This window comes from Onthophagus taurus, chromosome 1 (assembly GCF_036711975.1).
Source record: "Onthophagus taurus isolate NC chromosome 1, IU_Otau_3.0, whole genome shotgun sequence".
NCBI classification, from domain to species: domain Eukaryota; kingdom Metazoa; phylum Arthropoda; class Insecta; order Coleoptera; family Scarabaeidae; genus Onthophagus; species Onthophagus taurus.
The window spans coordinates 10,299,379-10,318,904 of record NC_091966.1 but is presented as its reverse complement, the minus strand read 5'-3'; the positions used below and the strand labels follow the sequence as shown (position 1 = coordinate 10,318,904).

Here is a 19,526-nt window from a genome sequence, read left to right as displayed (position 1 = left end):
TTTAAATAACCATAAAACAGTACTAAAGTTAAATTGAATTTTTTCGACTCTAAAACTTTTCCGTTTTAAACCACCCCAGTTTTACTGCTTTCTTAAACTCTAAAAGCTTCAGCCTGTTTGAAACTATTATTTTCCTCCCTTAAAATTACATCTTTTTTACAACTTCTTTAAGGTATCCGTAATAGCAGCACCATTAGTACAAGACACACCTCCAATAGATCAAACGTTCGGTTATTGTTGTGCCCTTTACGATTACGACGGCGAAGGGGATGAAGAGTTAACTTTCGAGGAAGGTCAAGTAATAAGAATCGTAAGCAAATGTGCGCATAGCGTCGATGATGGTTGGTGGAAAGGAGAACTTGAAGGCAGGATCGGAAATTTCCCTTCGTTAGTTGTCGAAGAATGTGATGAAAACGGGGAACCACTCACAGAACATTGGAATGAATCCCCCCCTTGTTCCGCACCACCTGTTTTCACGCCTCCGGAAATTCCGGAGCATCTCATACCAGCCGACGAGGAAATAATTATTGAAGATACTCCTCAATCGGAAGATGGAAGCAGCAGCAAGCCGCCTTCCCAACCGCCTCCTCCACCATTAGTTCAAGCCGTTAATAATGCTTTTTCGATGGAATTAAGTCGGAACCAACAACAACAGTATGGATCGCAGTTTGAAAACGACATACCGAGTAAGCTTTTTAACATTCTTCTTGTTGATTTTTTTTTATTAACTTTGGAATTAATTTGATTTTGAGGAAATTCGGTTGAAACTAATAATATTAACTTTTTTTTCGATTTTAACGCTTGCATAGCTATAGACGTTCCTAGCGTCGTTGTTGCGGATGAGGTGGGTTGATTTAAGAAAGTTAACGAACATTATAGATGTTGTTAGTATTACCGATAGTTGTTAGCAAAAGAAGAAATAATTAAAATATGCTTATAACAGCTTCTGTTTATATCTCGATTTAGAGGTTTGAATGACAAATAAGTATAGAAGCATGAAATTGAGGTTGTAACTGTAGTTTATGTTTAGTTTAATCACATTTTAGTTCAATGTTGATATAAAGTTATTTTATTGATTTTATATCAACGATCTGCATTTTTGATATCTCTATGCCAGATGTTATGATATCTTAGGTATAATTAAAATTTTTCAAATCAAAGTAAAGTACAGTAAGAACAGTTACTGCAGGATGTTAATATAATCATACCAGCAGTATACATTTGTTGAAAAGAAACAAATTACAATTAATACCATATCGATCTAAAATTGGAAAACATATTCTAGCGTTTTGGCCAAACCCAGTTCAGAAAATATAAGATTATTCCTAAATAAGGTGAATTCGCTTACACTCAGGATTTGCAATTAATACCATACCAAGCCAAAATTGTGGCACCTTAAATGAATGCCAGTTGGAGAAGCTACGGCATCGCCTGATTTAGCCGAAGTCACTTGTAATCGAGGCGTTGCAATTAATACCATATCAATTCAAAATTGGTCAACACATTGTAGTACATCGGTTAAGCTCAGTGTTGAAACTGTAAGATTTAACAAGCAAAAGTGGCTTGGGCCCGAAGCTTTACAATTAATATCATATCAAGCTAAAACTGGATAAGACGTTGTAGCACATCAAATAAACTTAGGTTGGAGAATCTATAACTTGCTCTGATTTAGTCGAGGTTGCTTCCGTTTGCGGCTTTGCAATTAATACCATATCAACTCAAAACTAGTCAACACATTGCAGCACATTGGTTAAAGTCATTACCGAAAATATAAGATTTCGCCTGAAGAAATCAAAATCGCTTGCAGCCGAGACTTTACAATTAATATCATATCAAGCCAACACTGAATAACGCATTGTGGCACCTTAGATAAACTTAGGTTGTAAAATCTATAACTTCGTCTAGTTTAGTCGAGGTCGCATTAGAATTAATACCATATCAACCCAAAGCAAGTTAACAAATGGCACCAGCTAGTCTAAATTCAGTGTAGAAAATGTAAGATTTCGCCTGCATAAGCCAAAGTAGTTCAATTCTATTTTAAGTAGATCTCCTGAGATCCCATATATGTCTTCTTGAACACTAGGCTTCCATATCGTACATGTTGTTGAAGTTTGATAAATACACTCAGATATGCTCATGTGATGCCGTACCTGTTGCATATTAAAGCTTTTCACAATAATATTTGCTTCCATTGCCAATGACGATCCACTCGAAATTTTAAAATACACTTGCATTGTATTTTACGGTTTTATTTTCGGCATCGTAACAAACTGCTCAATACTTGTTGCATCCATGAACAAATAGAAGGTTTCCTGTCCTTCTGCCAATAATAACAACTTAAAAATTACATAAACAATATAGGGGAAACCATACAGTTATTATTGGCGGACAATTAAGGGCTTTTCTTAGAAGATTCTTTCTTAAAAAATAGTGATATAACGGAAACACAAAGCGTTTCTTACATAATTCCTCCGCATATTTTGCACGAATGTAGTTACTTATTTGATTTCGTAGATAATACTGAAAGCACCAATTATATTTTTCATTTCCTGAGCTCATCGTCTCTTCGCTGTAACAATTATGGCATGATAAATATCATCGTCATCAGGAATATGAGTTCGATGAGATTTTGGAACCCATTTCTTATGGAATCTATGTTTACATTTCTCATACTTCAAGTTAGTCGTATTTCCACAAACAAAATATTTCAGTTTAATATCTTTTTTTGTGATTGTCGTCTTCCTTTTCTCATTAAGCTTTTTTCTTTTCTCTTCTCTTTGTCGTTCTGTTTCTATCTGTACTACTCTTTTCTTGTCGTGCATTTTCTGAAAATTTTGCGATGATATTGCAAATGATAGTTTTTTGGTGTTTTGTTTGCTTTTATGTTTTGGCATATTTGATAAGGTGAGGTAATTGCCAAAGAAATCTGATTTGATCTTATCGGGTAGGTACAAGGCCCAAAACTCTCTTCATGCCCTGAATGTTTGACTTTAAAATCAAATGTTGATTTGGGCACATTATATTTGTGGGCAATATCTTTCAGAGAAAAGGTATTACTACCTTTCTACATTTCTTAAATGGTCAACATCATGCGTTTGGGATAATATGATCGCCTTTTGACCATTTTTGGTAACCTTAAAAATAAAAAAATAACGCATAGGTAAAAGTAGAAATGTTAAATATAGGTATTAGACTGTTGTCCAATAACTATTTCGACATACAATTTTATTATTATAGCTATCAGTTTCCTATGATTAAAATCCATGCTGATCATAATACAGTTATTGGACATTGGATCAGTTTACCCTTTTAAGTTACTGACTACGTTGCACCATTTTACAGACCATGAACTACATTTTGACATAACTTACCTTAATGTTTCACAATCAACCTCACAAAGAAAAGATTAATCTTATCAAAACTTCCAGCAAAATTACGTGCAGTGGCACCGACGATGTTCAGGTTAACTTAACATGTCATATTTCGGCATCACTGCTGTCATCGCATAGTTCAGGTATCAACCTATCACCAACAACCTACTTTGATACATAAACTTGCGCAAAGTTCTTGTTTTTAAAAAAATTAATTTTTGCTGTCCAATAACTGTCGCTTTTCAATAATTGTATGGTTTACCCTACATAAACTTACGTATTGTTGTAAATTTTCTTGAAGCAACAAACTACTACAAAGGTAGTATTGTACTGAACTTGTTTCTATGGAACAATTTTTTCCGAACAGCTATCAATACTGTGGCAATATTACAAATTCTAATCTTCTTTCTCTAATGTCTTCATACCCATGCTAAATTGGCAAAATTAACAAAAAATAATAACTTTTATTCTAATAACTTGAATTAGCATCTATAAATAAGACAGGTATCATCGTTGCAATACAATCCTGTTGTCCAAACTTAAGAAAAAAATTGTTTAATTAAAGTAAAATGAAAATTATACTTCGCAATTATCTGATTTCCATTTTCACAACTAAACTAACCTTGTAGACATTTCCAAAAGTAACCTTTGCTTGGCACTACCAACGCTGTTTTTCATGCTCTGTCAACGTTAAAATTTTAACATTTTTATATCATGGTCAAGTTCATGAGCGAGCAACATTTGGAAATTATGAAAAAATACTACCAAAGTTCTAAATCGGTGAAGTTCTAAGTTGGCTTATACTCTTAAAAGATCAAATGAACTTAAAAACTGAAGCATGTTGATCACTTAAAGCGCCGAAACTTCTCGGATTGGTCTCTGCTAAAGTTTCAAGAAAATTCCGAATATGTTTCAAGTATTTCAATCACAATAAATGACCGTGTGGTGTAGATTTCATACCGTAGATATAATTCGACCATATTTTTTCGTCGATGAAAATGACCGCCATATTACGGTTTATGAAGTTCTAACAAGAAATAACGCGTTCAGGAAACATGTTTCTCACTACTTCCATAGCTGCCGTAACATTGTGTCTTGTGGCACCATGTATCTGAAAATAAACATTTCTTATGTTTATTTGATGTCTTTCAAGTTTTAATGTGTCGGTTTTCTCAAATAGGTAGATGACAGATAGTGGTTACTACAAAATGTTTCATGCCTGCTATGAGGAGGTTAGATACCAACCATTCAAAACGAAATGAGCTGCATTACTCATTATTAGTATTGTATTTTGGTTACATCAACATTTACATATTTATGGTGAAGTCCCAACATTGTAGTCGGTTTTTCTGTCACTCCTATGCATATTGACGTGTCGATCGATTGGGGTTGTTGGTGGTTGATTTTGTGACTCTGGCGATGTTTTCTGATGTTTGACACTTCTTCTAGTGTTAGGCTAGGTTCTTCATCGTACGCAACCACGTGTCGTTTTATCGCCCACGACCCCATGGTAATTAAAACAGTATGCCACCTTGAAGCGAATACCATAAATTCTTTCTCGAAATCGAGGTCGAGGTTGCTTGCGACCGAGGCTTTGCAATGTAATAACAGATTTGATCTGGTATTCAGTGCTTCCTATCATGTCATTTCCCTGTTTAACTTTCTATTCGTGCGTTATTATTGCATATTATTGTGTTATGTTCAAAGTATTCAGCCGTAAAATAAGTAATGAACTTCAAAAATTGCAAATGTGAAATAATCAATGATAAGACACTACATAAAACGCACATACACAAAAATTTAACGTCTAACAATAAGATCACAACCGATTGATTGTTTTCGAGGTTATCTCAGCGTTTAATTCTGCTAAAACGCCAAAATATGGCGAAAGCACACGAGAATAACACAAAAATGACCATCTTTAGATGACCATAACTTGTAATCGATATACTATTTTATCAAGATCTGTATGTCATTCGATTCGCAAAAGTTTCTTTTACTGAAATCATAAAATGTCCGATCTCAATTCTTTTCCGTTAAGCTTTTATAGCCCTTAGAACGACATCGTGTTCGGCTTATTTACTCGTATGGACGCCTGATCGACTATAACTAAAGAACGGTTTGACGGACTTTTATGTTTTATATCTCAATTGAAAGCTTAGGGCTGACTGAATAACGAGTTGAACACGGTGTCATTCTGAGGGCTGTGCAAGATTAATGAGAAAGAATTGAGACGAAGAAAGAAACTATGGCTAATCGAATGAAAATAGAATTTCATGTATTAATACTAAATTAATATGGTTATCATAATTTATTAATCTACTTTTCCAAATTATTTTAATTATTCGTCTTATTAGTTTCGTTATATTCTTGCTTACTATGCAATTTTAATTCATTCATTAAAACCGTTGTTGTGAGCAAAATACGATTATTAATTAAAACTTGAGCTAATTAGCTAATTTAATGGAGTACCATCCCCAGGGAGAACAATACGATCCGTAATAAACTTTCAGTTTTACACCAACTCGTTGACAGTTCGGTTCGCTAGTTTTAGAGCTCGTTGTTTATCTACAGAATTCTACGCACAAGATGGTAAGTAACTCGGTGTTTAATGTTGCGACATTTTAATTGTTTCCTAAATATTACAAATTGTTGGATAAAATTACTTAGAATAATTAACTTTAGCTGCAATGCATGAATAAAATGTTTGTTAGTTGTTTTTTTGAAAATCGTGGTTTGAGTGTGTTTTATAATAAACGATATATTTAGATCGAATTCCAGAAATGATCAAATTCCAATGGGGTTATTATTGACCAGCGGATTCAACATTTTTGGAATTACAAACATGTTCATTACGGATACCACCTTTATCGATTAATCGATTTGAAATTGTTTATTTATAAAACTACTCTATGTTTTAAAACTTAATTCATTCAAATAATTTTGGTTTTTTAATTTTTCTTTAGGACGGAGAAGCAGTAACGGAAAGTGACCAAACAGACGAGTACGGTTTAGGTGTCGCTCAGATAGTAATAACAGCGGCGACACCAATGGTCGAAGAAGCGGACCATTCATTTCCGCAAACGGAAGAGGAAGAACCGCCACCATCGAATCACGTCGAAGAAACAACGACGGCGACAACGATAGCGGAAGAAGAGGAACCAACTTTCGACGACGAGATGACGGAAATCGAAAAGGGCGATCCGATGACAACGACCACTTCTAGCGGCTTCGAAGACCTGGAGGACCGATACGGTAACGACGATCAACCGGATTCCGCGCAATACCCGGTGAGCAGTAGCACTGAAGGAGAGGGTGAAACGACGGGACCAAGCACTGCTGAAAATTCAATTTGTAACGTTCCTCCGATGGAGGATAACGAACCGCCAAAGCAAGTCGTTGGCGGCAGGGCCAGTATTCCCGACGAACTCGAACCTCACCAACTGGCCAGGCTGCAAGACCTGAAGGAATCGAACGCGTAGGAACGGGCGGACGGGCGCGTAAATTTGTAAGTTGTTGACACTTCTCATTCAGATTTTATAATGTTCGAAAGATTCGAAATGATTCGTGCTGATGTAGTAAAGTTATGTGTATGCTTATTATTTTTGAAAATGAAAATGATTTTATTTAAAGAAATTAATTAAACAAATTTATATATGACAAGTCTCTCTTTGATATTAAGAATATAAGTTTTTAATGTTTCACAAAATGATTAAAATACATCTTAATACCAATCACTTTTTTATTTGTTGGAAAATACCCGAAATAGAGTTGGAATTGATCAAAATGGAAATATGAAGTTACAACTAAAATTCATTTAGATAGAGGAGCTACCTAATTCAATTTATATTCATTCAAAAATTGGGTTGGGTTTCTTCCTCGTACTCATTTAATAAGAAGAAGTTGAAATTCAACTTATTTTGAGAATTCATGGATGTAGTAGATTCCTATATGCTGTAGTTACAAGTTGTATCATATGAAAAGTATATTTTTTTTTACATTTCTTATAAAGCTACAAAAAGTTTCATAACAAAAATTCTCGATTATTTATTAAAATAAATGTTAAGAAATAAATATAGAAAGAAAATGAAATATTAAAAACGATTACATACTAAAGAGACTTTTCGTATAATAATTGTTTATTTAGTGCCCGTCCTTGAGCACACCAGCGCATATTCGCGCGTACTATAAGGTACCTTTTTCGAAACGTTTGACTATCGAACAAAAAAAAAAGCCACGCCGCGCGAACATCACCCTGTATATTACTACTCATGGTGTATATTGTAAATGTGTGTAATAAAATAATAACCCCCCCCCCCCGATTTAGCTGTTCATATTGGTTCTGATTCTGTGTTTTCATTGTTTTAAATATCTTATACAATAAATAAATACATAAACACAAATAAACAATACAAGAAATAGTCGTAAATAAAGTAATAATACAGTGCTGTCTAAATAGTAAAAACCTTATCTACATTTGTAGTTTTTGCTGGGAGTAAAAAAAGTGTATTATAATAAAATTGATTAAAAAGAAAAAGTGGGGCAGAACGTACCGATACTTTTTTATAAAACAATATTGATAAGAAATAATAGATACTCGAGCATAGCTGCTCTAGATAGCTTTTTCAACCGCACTCAATTGGATATTGATTTAGTTCAAAGAGTTAAAAAAAAGTGAAGGCTTTATTAATCGAATTTTTTTTTTATTCGAAATCAAAAACATCATTATTACAGTTCCTTGACATTTATTTTAAATAATCTAGTACTATAAACATCGTTATAAAACGCACACTTCTAAAAATAAGTACGAAGGTTTTCACGCCCGATGTTATTTGAAGTAATACTAGAAACATTTTTTTAATAATATTTATTTGTTATTGATTTATTTGGGTATTCTAAGGCTTTTAACGTAAATGTAAAAGTTTATAAACGTTTATAAAATATTTGTTCTAAAATCGCTGTTAAAACGTAACGTTCACTCATATTACTTGAAAATAGTATTCTGTTTTTGGGAAAGTCTGTAAAAAGGTAAATAACATTTCTAAAATTAAGTAAAGGTAAAGAAAAGTTTCTTCCAATAAAGTTTTTACTACAAAGTTATTTTATAGATCGTTGTGTGATTGGTTAGCTGGGCTTGATCTTTTATATTGTAGAGCTTATGTAAGAACATAACCAAATGTTTGCCTAACTATGTGCCCTTGTGGAAAAGTCATTTTTGAATACTCTGTTCTGTATCTTAAATTTCCCATATAATTCAATAAAATTGGCGACTTTTCCAGATTGATACGTAAGTAACTTTACGAAACATTGAGAATTTTTCCATAAAGAGTTATTATTATTAGTTAGAGGTACAGTAAGGTGTTTTGAGAATGATTTATAATGTTCACTTCGGAATGTTCTGTAACATTAGCAAATTGAATATTTCAAACAATTCCAGTATCTGCTATTAAATTTACTAAATCCGATTAATGCCTCAGTTTCAGATACCAGTTCTATATTTGTTTATGTATCTTCTTTATCTCTATGAACTCAGGTCATATATGTAACTATAAATGTGGTCTAAAATTTCTGCAATTCTATCATATAAATGTATTAAAATGTCGTTTATCCAGTGACAAGTTACCTATTTCAATGAAACTGCTCTATCTACACCACACCATATCTGCTGTTTTATATATAAAAGCGAATTTTGTCAAATCATATTAGTACTAATTAGTACTAATCGTATTAGTACATTTCGACGATTTTCTTTACGGCAGCGAAACGACTCGAAACATTCACTTGCATATCTTTAAACATTCTTATGAACGTGGGGTAAGATATATTTGTGTTGAGGATATAGTTTCTATAATAAATCTGACTACACTTTCATCAAATAAAGAAGACAAGTTATAAGTAATAGAACCTCCCATGTTCTATCGATTGCAGCGCCCATTATTAACAATGTAACAATCTGCGAAATATTTTTTATTTGTTTAATTTGACTTAAAAATTTGACATTCCAAAGTTAAAACCTATTTTGTTTTAATAAGGTGCAACAAAGGCTTGGATCACATCAACATTGCAAAGTAACGATACTCCTGCTTATTCACGTAACCTGTAACTAGAAAATGATTTATGTTGTTGGTTCATCATATATGTTTGTTATTCATAATTTGCAGCCAAAATTCTGATCGCAACTGGTGACCGTTCTCCATCGCTTGTTGCATGAACTGCATGCTATATGGATGTAATTTTAAATCAAATTGCTCTTTAGATGTTAGACGAGGTGAGGTCCAAATCCAAATGTGCTTACTTCGGCAAGCATTAAAAATCGAATTTTTGGAAAATTGATTTGGAAATTGATTTATGAATTTACACAAAATCACAGAGGATTACAACGGTCTAAAGATTACGTAACGTCAAGGATCCATGCTGTTATCTTATGACCAACAATGCTTCTTCCCAAAGCTGGCCAGACAATAAAGAGGTCATTGTGGACTTGCTTTGAGTATAAGTATGTTGATTGAAATCTAGTAGTTTATGTAAAAGACAGACATTCTTTATGTGATGACATCACGCCAACATCTAAGATTTGTTTCTAGTTTATAGTCCTGCTATAGTACGGTTTGTCCTGAAAGCTGTTTATATCGTACCTTAATTTTCTCGTCTTCACAGATTTTCTTAGCTGACAGTTTGTTTCCTATTATCGGTATTAAATAACTAAAGAGTTTTTCGAAACTGAAACTGTATAATACCAAGAATGAGTAAACTTTAGAGAAACCATCATCCTTCTTTAGTAAGCCGATTTGTCATTTAGCTCTCAAGTTTTCAAGAAACATTTTCAGACAAGAGGGACATTACAAGGCTGCGGTAACTTTCAGATTGTTGAGTTCGGTGCGTCACGAATACGTGACAATACGTAGTTGAACATTCCTAAAGAACACAGCTCATTTTTGCAGAGTTAACTTTATATTGTTAAAACGCCTACATTAATTTAAACTTATCTATATGAGAATTTCTAGTGTTTTGCTTGAGATTTTTCTAAAACAACAGAGTACCTACCTTCTTGCATTGACCAACTGCGTGCAGATTTTGAATTTGTGTTTTTGCTCAACTTTTTGTATTCACGTTATAAAAGTTTCATCATTTCGATGGAAATTACTAGACGTCTTCACAGTCATTTCTTAAGTAATATGATGCATGATCTTCATGCTCATTCTCATCTTTTTCTGTTTCATATATTTGAACTTCTTTACAAAATCGTTATAAGAACGTTTGTAAACAAAGGCTTAATACAATTAGTAGTATTGATAAATTTACTACTAATACTAATTATTACTAATGCTATCTCATAATGTTAAAGTTAACAAATCTTGATAAGTTCACAGATTTCTTTTACATATAAACTACATGCCAAAAAATTGCAACACCTCGAAAGAGTTGAGTTGCAAAGCTGAAATGTTTACAATAAAAAGAAAATTCAACAATTTATGTCAATAAAATGTTACATCCCCACGATTGTTTATGTACTGTCTAATTCTGCAAGGCATGCTCTGATTGAGATAATCAATGATATTTTGTGGAATCTCAACCTAGGCTTGCTATAGATGACGACGAAGTTCCTGTAAGGTGTTTGCTGCTTATAGTAAATGCCTTATATAGTGACCCATCATTATATAGTGAACATGATGTCAGGATGTTCGTTCGTGCATTTAAACTGCTGGGAATGACAACTAGAAGTAACTTATACCCCAACGATATGGCACCCCATACCATAATACCAGGTGTTTGGCCGCCTCAAAGGGCAAAATCTAAGCTGTGCAGCTCGCCACGGAATCTTCTTACCATTACCCATCGATCATTTTGTTCATCTGTGCTCGAAGCACTGTTTAAGGGTTTCAATTCAATCTTCGACCAATTTCACGAACACCTGCCTCGTGCAGGCCAACAATTTGCCCTCTTTCAAGTCAGACAACTGGTTAAACTGCGGTCTTCTCCAATTCTAGGTATTGTGAACATTCGAAGATACAACGTTTACTCACCAAATGGGATTTCCTTTGTGATGCAATTTTTAACTTTTCTGTTATAGATTATCTGTTTCACAGCAAAAAAAAACATATGAACACTTGCAATTCTTTGAGTATCAATATGATGTTTTTATCATCGACTTTTTATATGCATCCACTTGTTGTATTAAGAGTCCAGCATGGTGCCTCATCTTTTTCGAAGTGTACAATTTTTTTAGCACTTAGTGTAGTATGATATTTTTGTATTAAGGATGATCTTATTTCAAAACATTGCATCTCTAAAAGTATTTCTAAAACATTTTTCTTGTAGGAGGTGTACCAGAAAAAATATATACCTACAAGACGTTTTTTCTCAATTCATTTTTCAAAAAGAGAGTTTTTGAAACTTTATTCAAAAATAGAGTGGTCACAAGTTGTAAAGGTTGACAATTGCTAGTTACGAGTTTTTTTGATTGCTCCTAAAGTGTTTCTGCTAAATCTACAAATGTTTGCAATGTTATTTTTTCCATGATTGTGTTAGAAAGCTTGATACATGCAATATGATATAGTTGTTGGATAGAACAAAGTTTTATCAAAGCAACCTCAGTGTCTTCGGTTTTACTGGAATATCACACAATTTTGAATCAGGAGCTAATAATCCTAATAATAATATCTCTATTTAATGATGGAACAATTTGCTGCAATCTGTTTGACTGTAATGCTCTTCCCTATGGGTGTGTAAGACAGAAGTTACATTTCATATAGTAGCAGATACAGTTTGTTTCTCAGGATGTTATAACCCAATCCAAAGTTTTATGTACGAAATATTTGATATTTCCATAATCCGGAATTTTGAGCCTTAGATAACCTATTTTGCATTAATCTCACATCTAAACCTGTATGTTTCTAGTATTATTTTAACATTTAAGTGATAACATTGGAAAATATTGGAATTGACTTACTTTTACATTAAATTTTAAGTACTCAACTAAATAACAATTTAAAATTTACCTTCACATAAAATCGAATGCATAGACATTAAAAATCAACATTTTAATAATTTAAATTATAGCCTTATTAATCGCACGAAATTTGCTGTATATACACTCTAAGTATATAGAAAAAATGCTGTATTTTATATAAATATTGCAAATAAGAAGAACCTCTTATCGCTTACGATTAGTGTTACACAATAGCTTTAAAATTATATCCAAACTGCGTAAATTCTGTATAATATAAAAAAATAAACGAATCTAAGGACTATCTTAAGAGAAAAAACTAACTCGTATGTGTTTTAGATGATTAGAATCAATATTAAATAAACGAATGCAAAAATAATCGCGAATATTAAGCACAAAGTACACGATCAATTATTAAAATTAATAATCGATATTGCGCCACGGTAAAAAGTTAATAGCAACAAAATACTAACAAAAAGTATCGGTACGTTTTTAATAAAATTCCCACAAATCTGGTGTGTTCACGGAATGAATGACAAAACAAATATATTGAAAATATAAAAAGTATAAGGCGTTTTGAAGATGAATAAGCTATAGTTCGTTTCATGACTACTCATTATTTAGAGGGATTGTGAAGGTGCAATAATTAAACACGTTTGAATTACGTAATAAACCAAACATAAATAATAAAGTAAAAATGCGTTTGTTTCGGTGTTTAGATGCGTACATAAAAATATTTTCAGGTCTTACATGTTAACAAATTGACGTTGATATACAAATTTATTAAATAGTTTCTTCGTAAAATGTTAGCAATAAGTTAATTACTGTGTCATATCGAGGTTTTTGTACATAAATATTAAGAACGTTTATATTAATTATTGATTGATTGAATTATTAATGTTTTTAGTGTGAGTTTGTTCGTCCAAAAAAAGAAAAAAAATCGAAAGAATCTGTATTATCGAATCTTTAATACCGTTAAGTTCCTAAATAATTCGAGTAATAAGTTATTAGTTGCAGTACAATGAGAATAAAAATAATAAAAATAAATTATAAAAGCAACTGTAATAGGTACATAGAACGTTCCAGTTGAGATTGTTGCGAAAAGCGTTGGAAAAACTGATAAAGTAGATAAAAACTAGAAGTATATAAAAAAACTCAACGAAGAATACGAAAAGAAAAAATACATAAAGGAAAAATGAAAACAAAATAACCAATTTTCATTTTGTTACCGTTTCTTCCAAATTTAATTTTCGTTTCTCTTGTAATACGAGACACAATCAATCATTCATTGTAAATGATGCTCGTTTCTCAGTCGCGACCGAACCAAAGCTAAAGTTGTTGTATATCTGATCGAATCCTAAGTATCTTTGTGCAATTATTCCCTGTCTTCTTTCAGCGGTGCCTTCTTATTGTTCAATCTCTCACCTGTAGATATATAATCTTGGAGTAAAAAAAATGAATAAATAAAAAGTAAAGATAAAAAATAACAATAATTACTCTCGGATATTATTATAATATGAATAACGATGATTATTATAATGAGACGATATTTACTGGATTTACTCTGGTGTCCGAAAGACAAACTTGAAAAGAAACCTGTAGTTTTTGTTTGTTTCTTTTATACTTTACAAAATGTGTATCCGCAACATATTCAAATAAACAAAATTTATGTAGCAAATTTAGTGGTTTTTCTATAATAAAAAGCTTGTTGTACAACTCGGAGTACTTAGGGCTCAAAGCTAAAATACAATAGCTAATAAATGAACCTCAGATCATGTCTTATCGCCTACGGGCGATGTTAAAAATGTTGGACTTCTAAAAAATCCCGTGTTGAAACAAAAAAAGGTAACAGCATCCCATTAATGATTTAAAATGTCTAATTAGAGGCTGAAATTAAATAATAGCTTGAAATCGACGCAGTCAACGCAGATATAACAAATATAAAATGGGAATTTTAGGAAAATTTAAACTCATTTCTCTCTCTTTCTGAAATGATAAGAAGAAGAAAACGCGAAGTAGGTACACAAAACCACAACAAATCGATAAGTCGTTCGAGCCACCGAAAAGGAGGACGAAGAAAAGAATGAGGAAAAGGATGAAAACCTCGAAGAATAACCAGAGATACCAAGTGAAACAGGAAACATCCGGGCTAGATAACATATCAAATGAGCTATTATAGCTAAAATATGGAGAAGAACAATTAATTTCAGAATTTACAAAGCTCTCCAATAAAATATTATTAACCACAGAAGGCTCTACAGAATGGAAAAAGTGCATAACTATTTTCATATTCAAAAAAGGGGACAAGAAATCACTAAAAAATTATAGAGGTGTAACCTATTAAGGTCAACATGAACAAAAATCATAGAAGCAATAATCAGCGAGTATGTAAACATATCGATGTTGATCCATCGAGGCGTCCAGGAAAAATGGATCAACCGGGGATGCCATCTTCTTAATCTATTTACTTATTACTTGCCTGGTAGAAAAGGCTATAGAATGTGGAAAACCCACATTTATATGCGTTTAACAGGGCAAGGTTGTACAACGTAGTTGATATCCTAAAAAGAAAATATGTGCCGAAAACCATAATAAAACAACGAAATTGCTGATCAAAGGCTGACAGAAAATACAAACGCCAACCGGAATCCGACTCTTTAAGCCCGCAAATGTCCAATTTGATAATGGACGAAATAATAAATCGTATCAGAAACATACGTGGGACAATCAAATATAATCAAGCCTTTAGTAGTTGAGCGTGGATATTTGCTTGTGATTGGTTATTTGAAGTTGTTAGGTAGGGATACTTAAAGTAGGGAAACCACATCATTACACACCACCTTAATTTAGTAGCCCTTACGATAAGTGAGAGAAGTGTGCCTGTCTCTGTTGAGCAACGTATAATTATAAAGTGAAATCAGCCGAAATTTAACGGAGATTGCATGCCTAGTTCGAGGAAGCTATCCTTTCATGGTCAAGAGTGAAGGTTTGGTGAACGAATTTATTTAAAATATCGGAAGAATTTGGTGTCAGCCATGGAAGTGGAATCAATCATAAGAAAGCAGTTGGGCTCCAGAAAAATCTCAGCACGTTTTTTTCCAAGGTTGCTGAATGATGACCAAAAAGCCGCAAGAATTCGTATTTCCGAACTCTTTTTGAAGAAGAAAGAGGGAAGCTATTTTGCATAAAATTGTTACTGTGACGAGACACGGGGGTGGAGAATAAAAGACGAAGAAACTCCAGTGAATGCTGGAACTCGATTGTTTGCGGAGAAAGTGTTGATCACGGTTTTTTTCTACTAGAGGGATGTCCTATTAATAGATTTCTTACACGGACATCACACCATCAACGGCAGTCTCTTGGATCAAATTAGGCTTCACTATCAACGCAAAAATGGTATTGTTCCATCCGTGAAGTGTTGCTTCTTCACGAAAACGTCAGACCCCAGCAGCTGCAACGCAACAGAATCTTGTGGAAATGAACTGGAAAAGACTAGATAACACTAAAAACTAAAACCTTCGTTGTATCTAAAGATAAAGCCACTGAGATGCAAACTTGCTCTGGAAAGTAAAGTAATAGAGCAAGTCATCTTATTTGACTATCTAGGCATACAAATCACCTCATATCAAAATCGAATAATAATATCAGGCGCACTTCGAGACGTCTATAGAACAACACCTACATGAATAAAAAGTAAGAATACACAAAACCTGTGTTAGACCTATACTGACCTACACTATAGAAATAAGAGCGTTCGAACAACAGATATGAAGAATATGAGGTGGAAGACATAATCAGATGGCGGCTTAAACGTAAATGATCACGTGGGGAGAATGTTCGGAGAAAGTTTAGAAACATGGCGTGAGATGACAGACTACGGACACGACGACCTCTAGGAGACATCCAGAGAGATAGATAGAATCACACACATCAACATCTCAAGAGAACCGTTGTGTTGGAAATTAAGCATTACACGTAGCAGACGACTGCTATGGCAGTAACTACGAAGGGGGCGTGGCTTGTCAAATTTGCTCCATGAATAGTGTTCCAATATGGCACGATTATGGACTCTATTAACCCGTAACATAGCGACCATTTTCATCAACAAAAAAATATAGCTCTTGAAGTAGGTAGAAGTGGGTTTCTTGCTGTGCAATAAGCAATAATACTTTACGCTAAATTCGCATCTGTGTGGTTTGAGAGGTTGCTAATTCTTGTGAAGGCTAGTTTATTTTGAGCTGAAGCACTTATGGTTGTGATATTTTCAGTATCTCGACCAGTGCGTTGTTTCGCTACCACAGCAACATCCAATAGTGAATACTTCGACACACATTTATCCACTGTAGCATGCACAGGCTGTCTGGGGGAACGATTATAACAATTAAAAATTAGATAAGGAGTCTTAAAGTTGTAAGCAGTTTTTGTCTATGATTTCTATCCAACGGAAGAGATCGCAGTAGCCATAAGGTAAGTGAATAATTTTGTATGAGTTCATAAACTGTGTATGTATATTTTGTACAGATGGTATATCACGAAAGTGGTTCATTATAACTTCTTTGGGTTTTAATATTCCTAGTTCTGGTGTTATCTTATTATCTTGTTCATGGCCTATTAATAAAATTCAAAAGATATAATTCAGCCATTTTTTATAAGATTTTGCCATTGAGTCTCCTAAAACGATAATTAAATTTTTGAATACTCTGCATAAGATAGAGCAATATAGCTAATAATGGCGTTATAATTGGGAATATCTGAAGAGTAACTAAACCAACTCTACAATAATTTTTATTTTTCTAGTGTGATCGATGGCTTAGATATGTAGATGTAAATAATAGTGATAACAACTACAAAACCTTTAAATAAATATAAGTAAAAATTTAAAACAACAATCATTATTTAAATATTTAAATTTGAATCAATATTTATTATTAAAATTATTTATTATAAATAATTTAAATTATTTTGAACTAAAACTTGCTCTTCCAGATGTTGGGGCGCCATCTTCGGTTGATAACACATCTTTACGTTTATTCATGACCCGTTTCAATATATCTGCAACTCCTGTTGTAAGCAGGGCGTTTATGCAGCTACCCGGTTGCGTAGATGGGGGCTTCAATAACTGCTTTTGTTTTTGTACTTCCGGTTCCGTGTAACTAAATCCTCTATCCCTTGGGATTTCTTCGCAATAAGAACTCTATAAAAATACTTTTCTTAAATAAAATTTATTTAAAACTATTTCCAGAAAACTTACCGTTTGTTGTGAATAATAAGAATCATTTCTTGAATGTTCTATTTCATCATTTCTTCTTATAGCTTTTTGTAAAGTTTCGGTGATTTTTTGTGAATAATGCATTATGTCCATAACTTCATCGTATGTCAATACTATATGTTCGGTTGATATTTTATCATAATCTTTATGCGTACTACACGTACTTTTACAATCAGAAACATCATCAGCGGTTCGATCATCAACTGAACCTTTATAATGAGTGGAAACATATCTATTATGGGGATTATTATAATTTAACCAAAAATTATTCCATTCGCCTACTTTATTATCAACATCAACTATATCAGTATTAGAAGAAGCGGTACCAAAAAATTCACTGCTTACACTTTCAATCCAACTTAAATAACTCGTACTAGGACTAACGAAATTTTTATCACCGCAATCTTTAAAAGTATCCGACGAATGTCTTCTTCCATAATCCGTGCAATCGGAAGAAGCCGAATCCATAGAGCAAGCATTTCGATTGGGATATAAAGAAAAATTATTTTTCGTTTTATATTCAGAAATCGATTCCAAACTATGTCTATAAGTACTATCGAGCGATCTACGATATTTTTCAATATTCGTTTGATGAACCACCATAAAATCATCAGCGCTTGTATTTTCAATTTTCTTTGGAGCACTAACTCTCCTCACTGTGGCTGAACGATTTAATCTCGAATTACTTCCGAAAATACACAAATCATGATCTCGACTTCCACTCATCGGGTTCGGTGAACTACTCGATGATTCTGATGGAGAATCTTTCAGACTTACATCTGAAGTTGTATTTTGTAATGATGACGTGTTAGTTGCGTCTAAGGACATCGTTGGTAGGTCACTGATGAGATAAAATCTTTCGATCATATGCTCATCGAATCCTCTCTTTGGGGGAACGGCTTTTGTCGTCATGCCAACGTTTAGCAAATCTTTACGTTTGAATGAGTTAATCGATAATCGGTTTTTATAAACTTCGTGGATTGTAGGTGCGTTGACGCTTTTATAGGTTACGTGTGTGTTAAGGATAACAAACTGGAGAGATCAGATTCCTTTAAAAAAAAAAAAAATGTAATCTAACGCGGAATAACAGCTAAAACTAGAGCTAACACTAGCACTAGAACTAACACTAGACCTAGAATTAGAAACATACGGGTTTAGCCGTGCATCTCTTAAGACGGCTTTTATTACATGGTTCAATACATTTTAGTTTGTACATGATTAATTCAAATCATCATAAACATTAAGATTATCCTAAAATTTGTCGTACTTCCATAACATTATTCTGTTTTCTCCTGGCTGTAAAATTAAAAATATCACTGATCGTAAATCAATTCCTGCGCTTCAATTATTTATATTAATGTGATAATAATACCTGCGTTCCACATTCTTCTTGTTCTTTTTATTCGGTCGATTCAGTCGTATCAATCCGGCGGTGTTTAAAATGACAAAAACACTTGGTTTTTTTCTTATAGAACAATATTTTCGAATATGTGGTAGTTGGCCCATATCGCATGGACTACGAGGATTTGGACCAATTATTTTGATGAGCATTAATATGATTTGGTCAGCTTATCCATTCATAATAGAAGTTCAAGGTAAATGTAATCTAAAAACTTTAAAGATAAATATTATGATTATTTTCTTAATAATTTCAGATTTGAAGGCAAATTTTACAAAATTTTTATTCCATATTGAGTATGTAGCGCCGGGGTTATTACTTCTATCTATTAATATTCAATTATCGCGGAGTCAACGTCGTAAATTCGAATCTATGATTCATTCATTGAGTGATTTCAGTAAATTCGGTATTCCGCAAAGATTTAAATTTATTGAAAAAGATATGAAAACTATCACAAAAACTATTCGTTATGGAGTGTTTCTTATTGCATTTTATATCTCATATAGTATTATGTTACAGAAAAACTGCGTTATCTTTAAG

At 33.1% G+C, this 19,526-nt stretch overlaps 2 protein-coding genes across 6 annotated transcripts in view; one reads left to right on the top strand and one right to left on the bottom strand.

The window, feature by feature from the left end:
- The window catches only part of LOC111420510 (nervous wreck), a 29,455-nt gene extending 15,459 nt beyond the window's left edge, over positions 1–13,996 (top strand). For 4 of the 5 annotated variants that reach the window (XM_023053516.2, XM_023053515.2, XM_071196718.1 and 1 more), the window contains exons 10-12: positions 173–686; positions 810–844; positions 6,338–13,996. In XM_023053516.2, coding sequence (XP_022909284.1) covers positions 173–686; positions 810–844; positions 6,338–6,853 — 1,065 coding nt within the window. In that variant the 3' untranslated portion in view covers positions 6,854–13,996. The remainder of the gene's footprint in view (positions 1–172; positions 687–809; positions 845–6,337) is intronic. The other variant, XM_023053518.2, reaches the window with a different exon arrangement.
- A 3,257-nt stretch (positions 13,997–17,253) lies between these two features.
- On the bottom strand, positions 17,254–18,606 carry LOC111420489 (uncharacterized). The gene is made up of 2 exons (XM_023053490.2): positions 17,570–18,606; positions 17,254–17,512 (listed from the first exon to the last, which is right to left on the bottom strand). The coding sequence occupies exons 1-2, from the start codon at positions 18,497–18,499 to the stop codon at positions 17,276–17,278; spliced, it is 1,167 nt and encodes a 388-aa protein (XP_022909258.1). The 5' UTR covers positions 18,500–18,606; the 3' UTR covers positions 17,254–17,275.
- Positions 18,607–19,526: the final 920 nt, after the last annotated feature.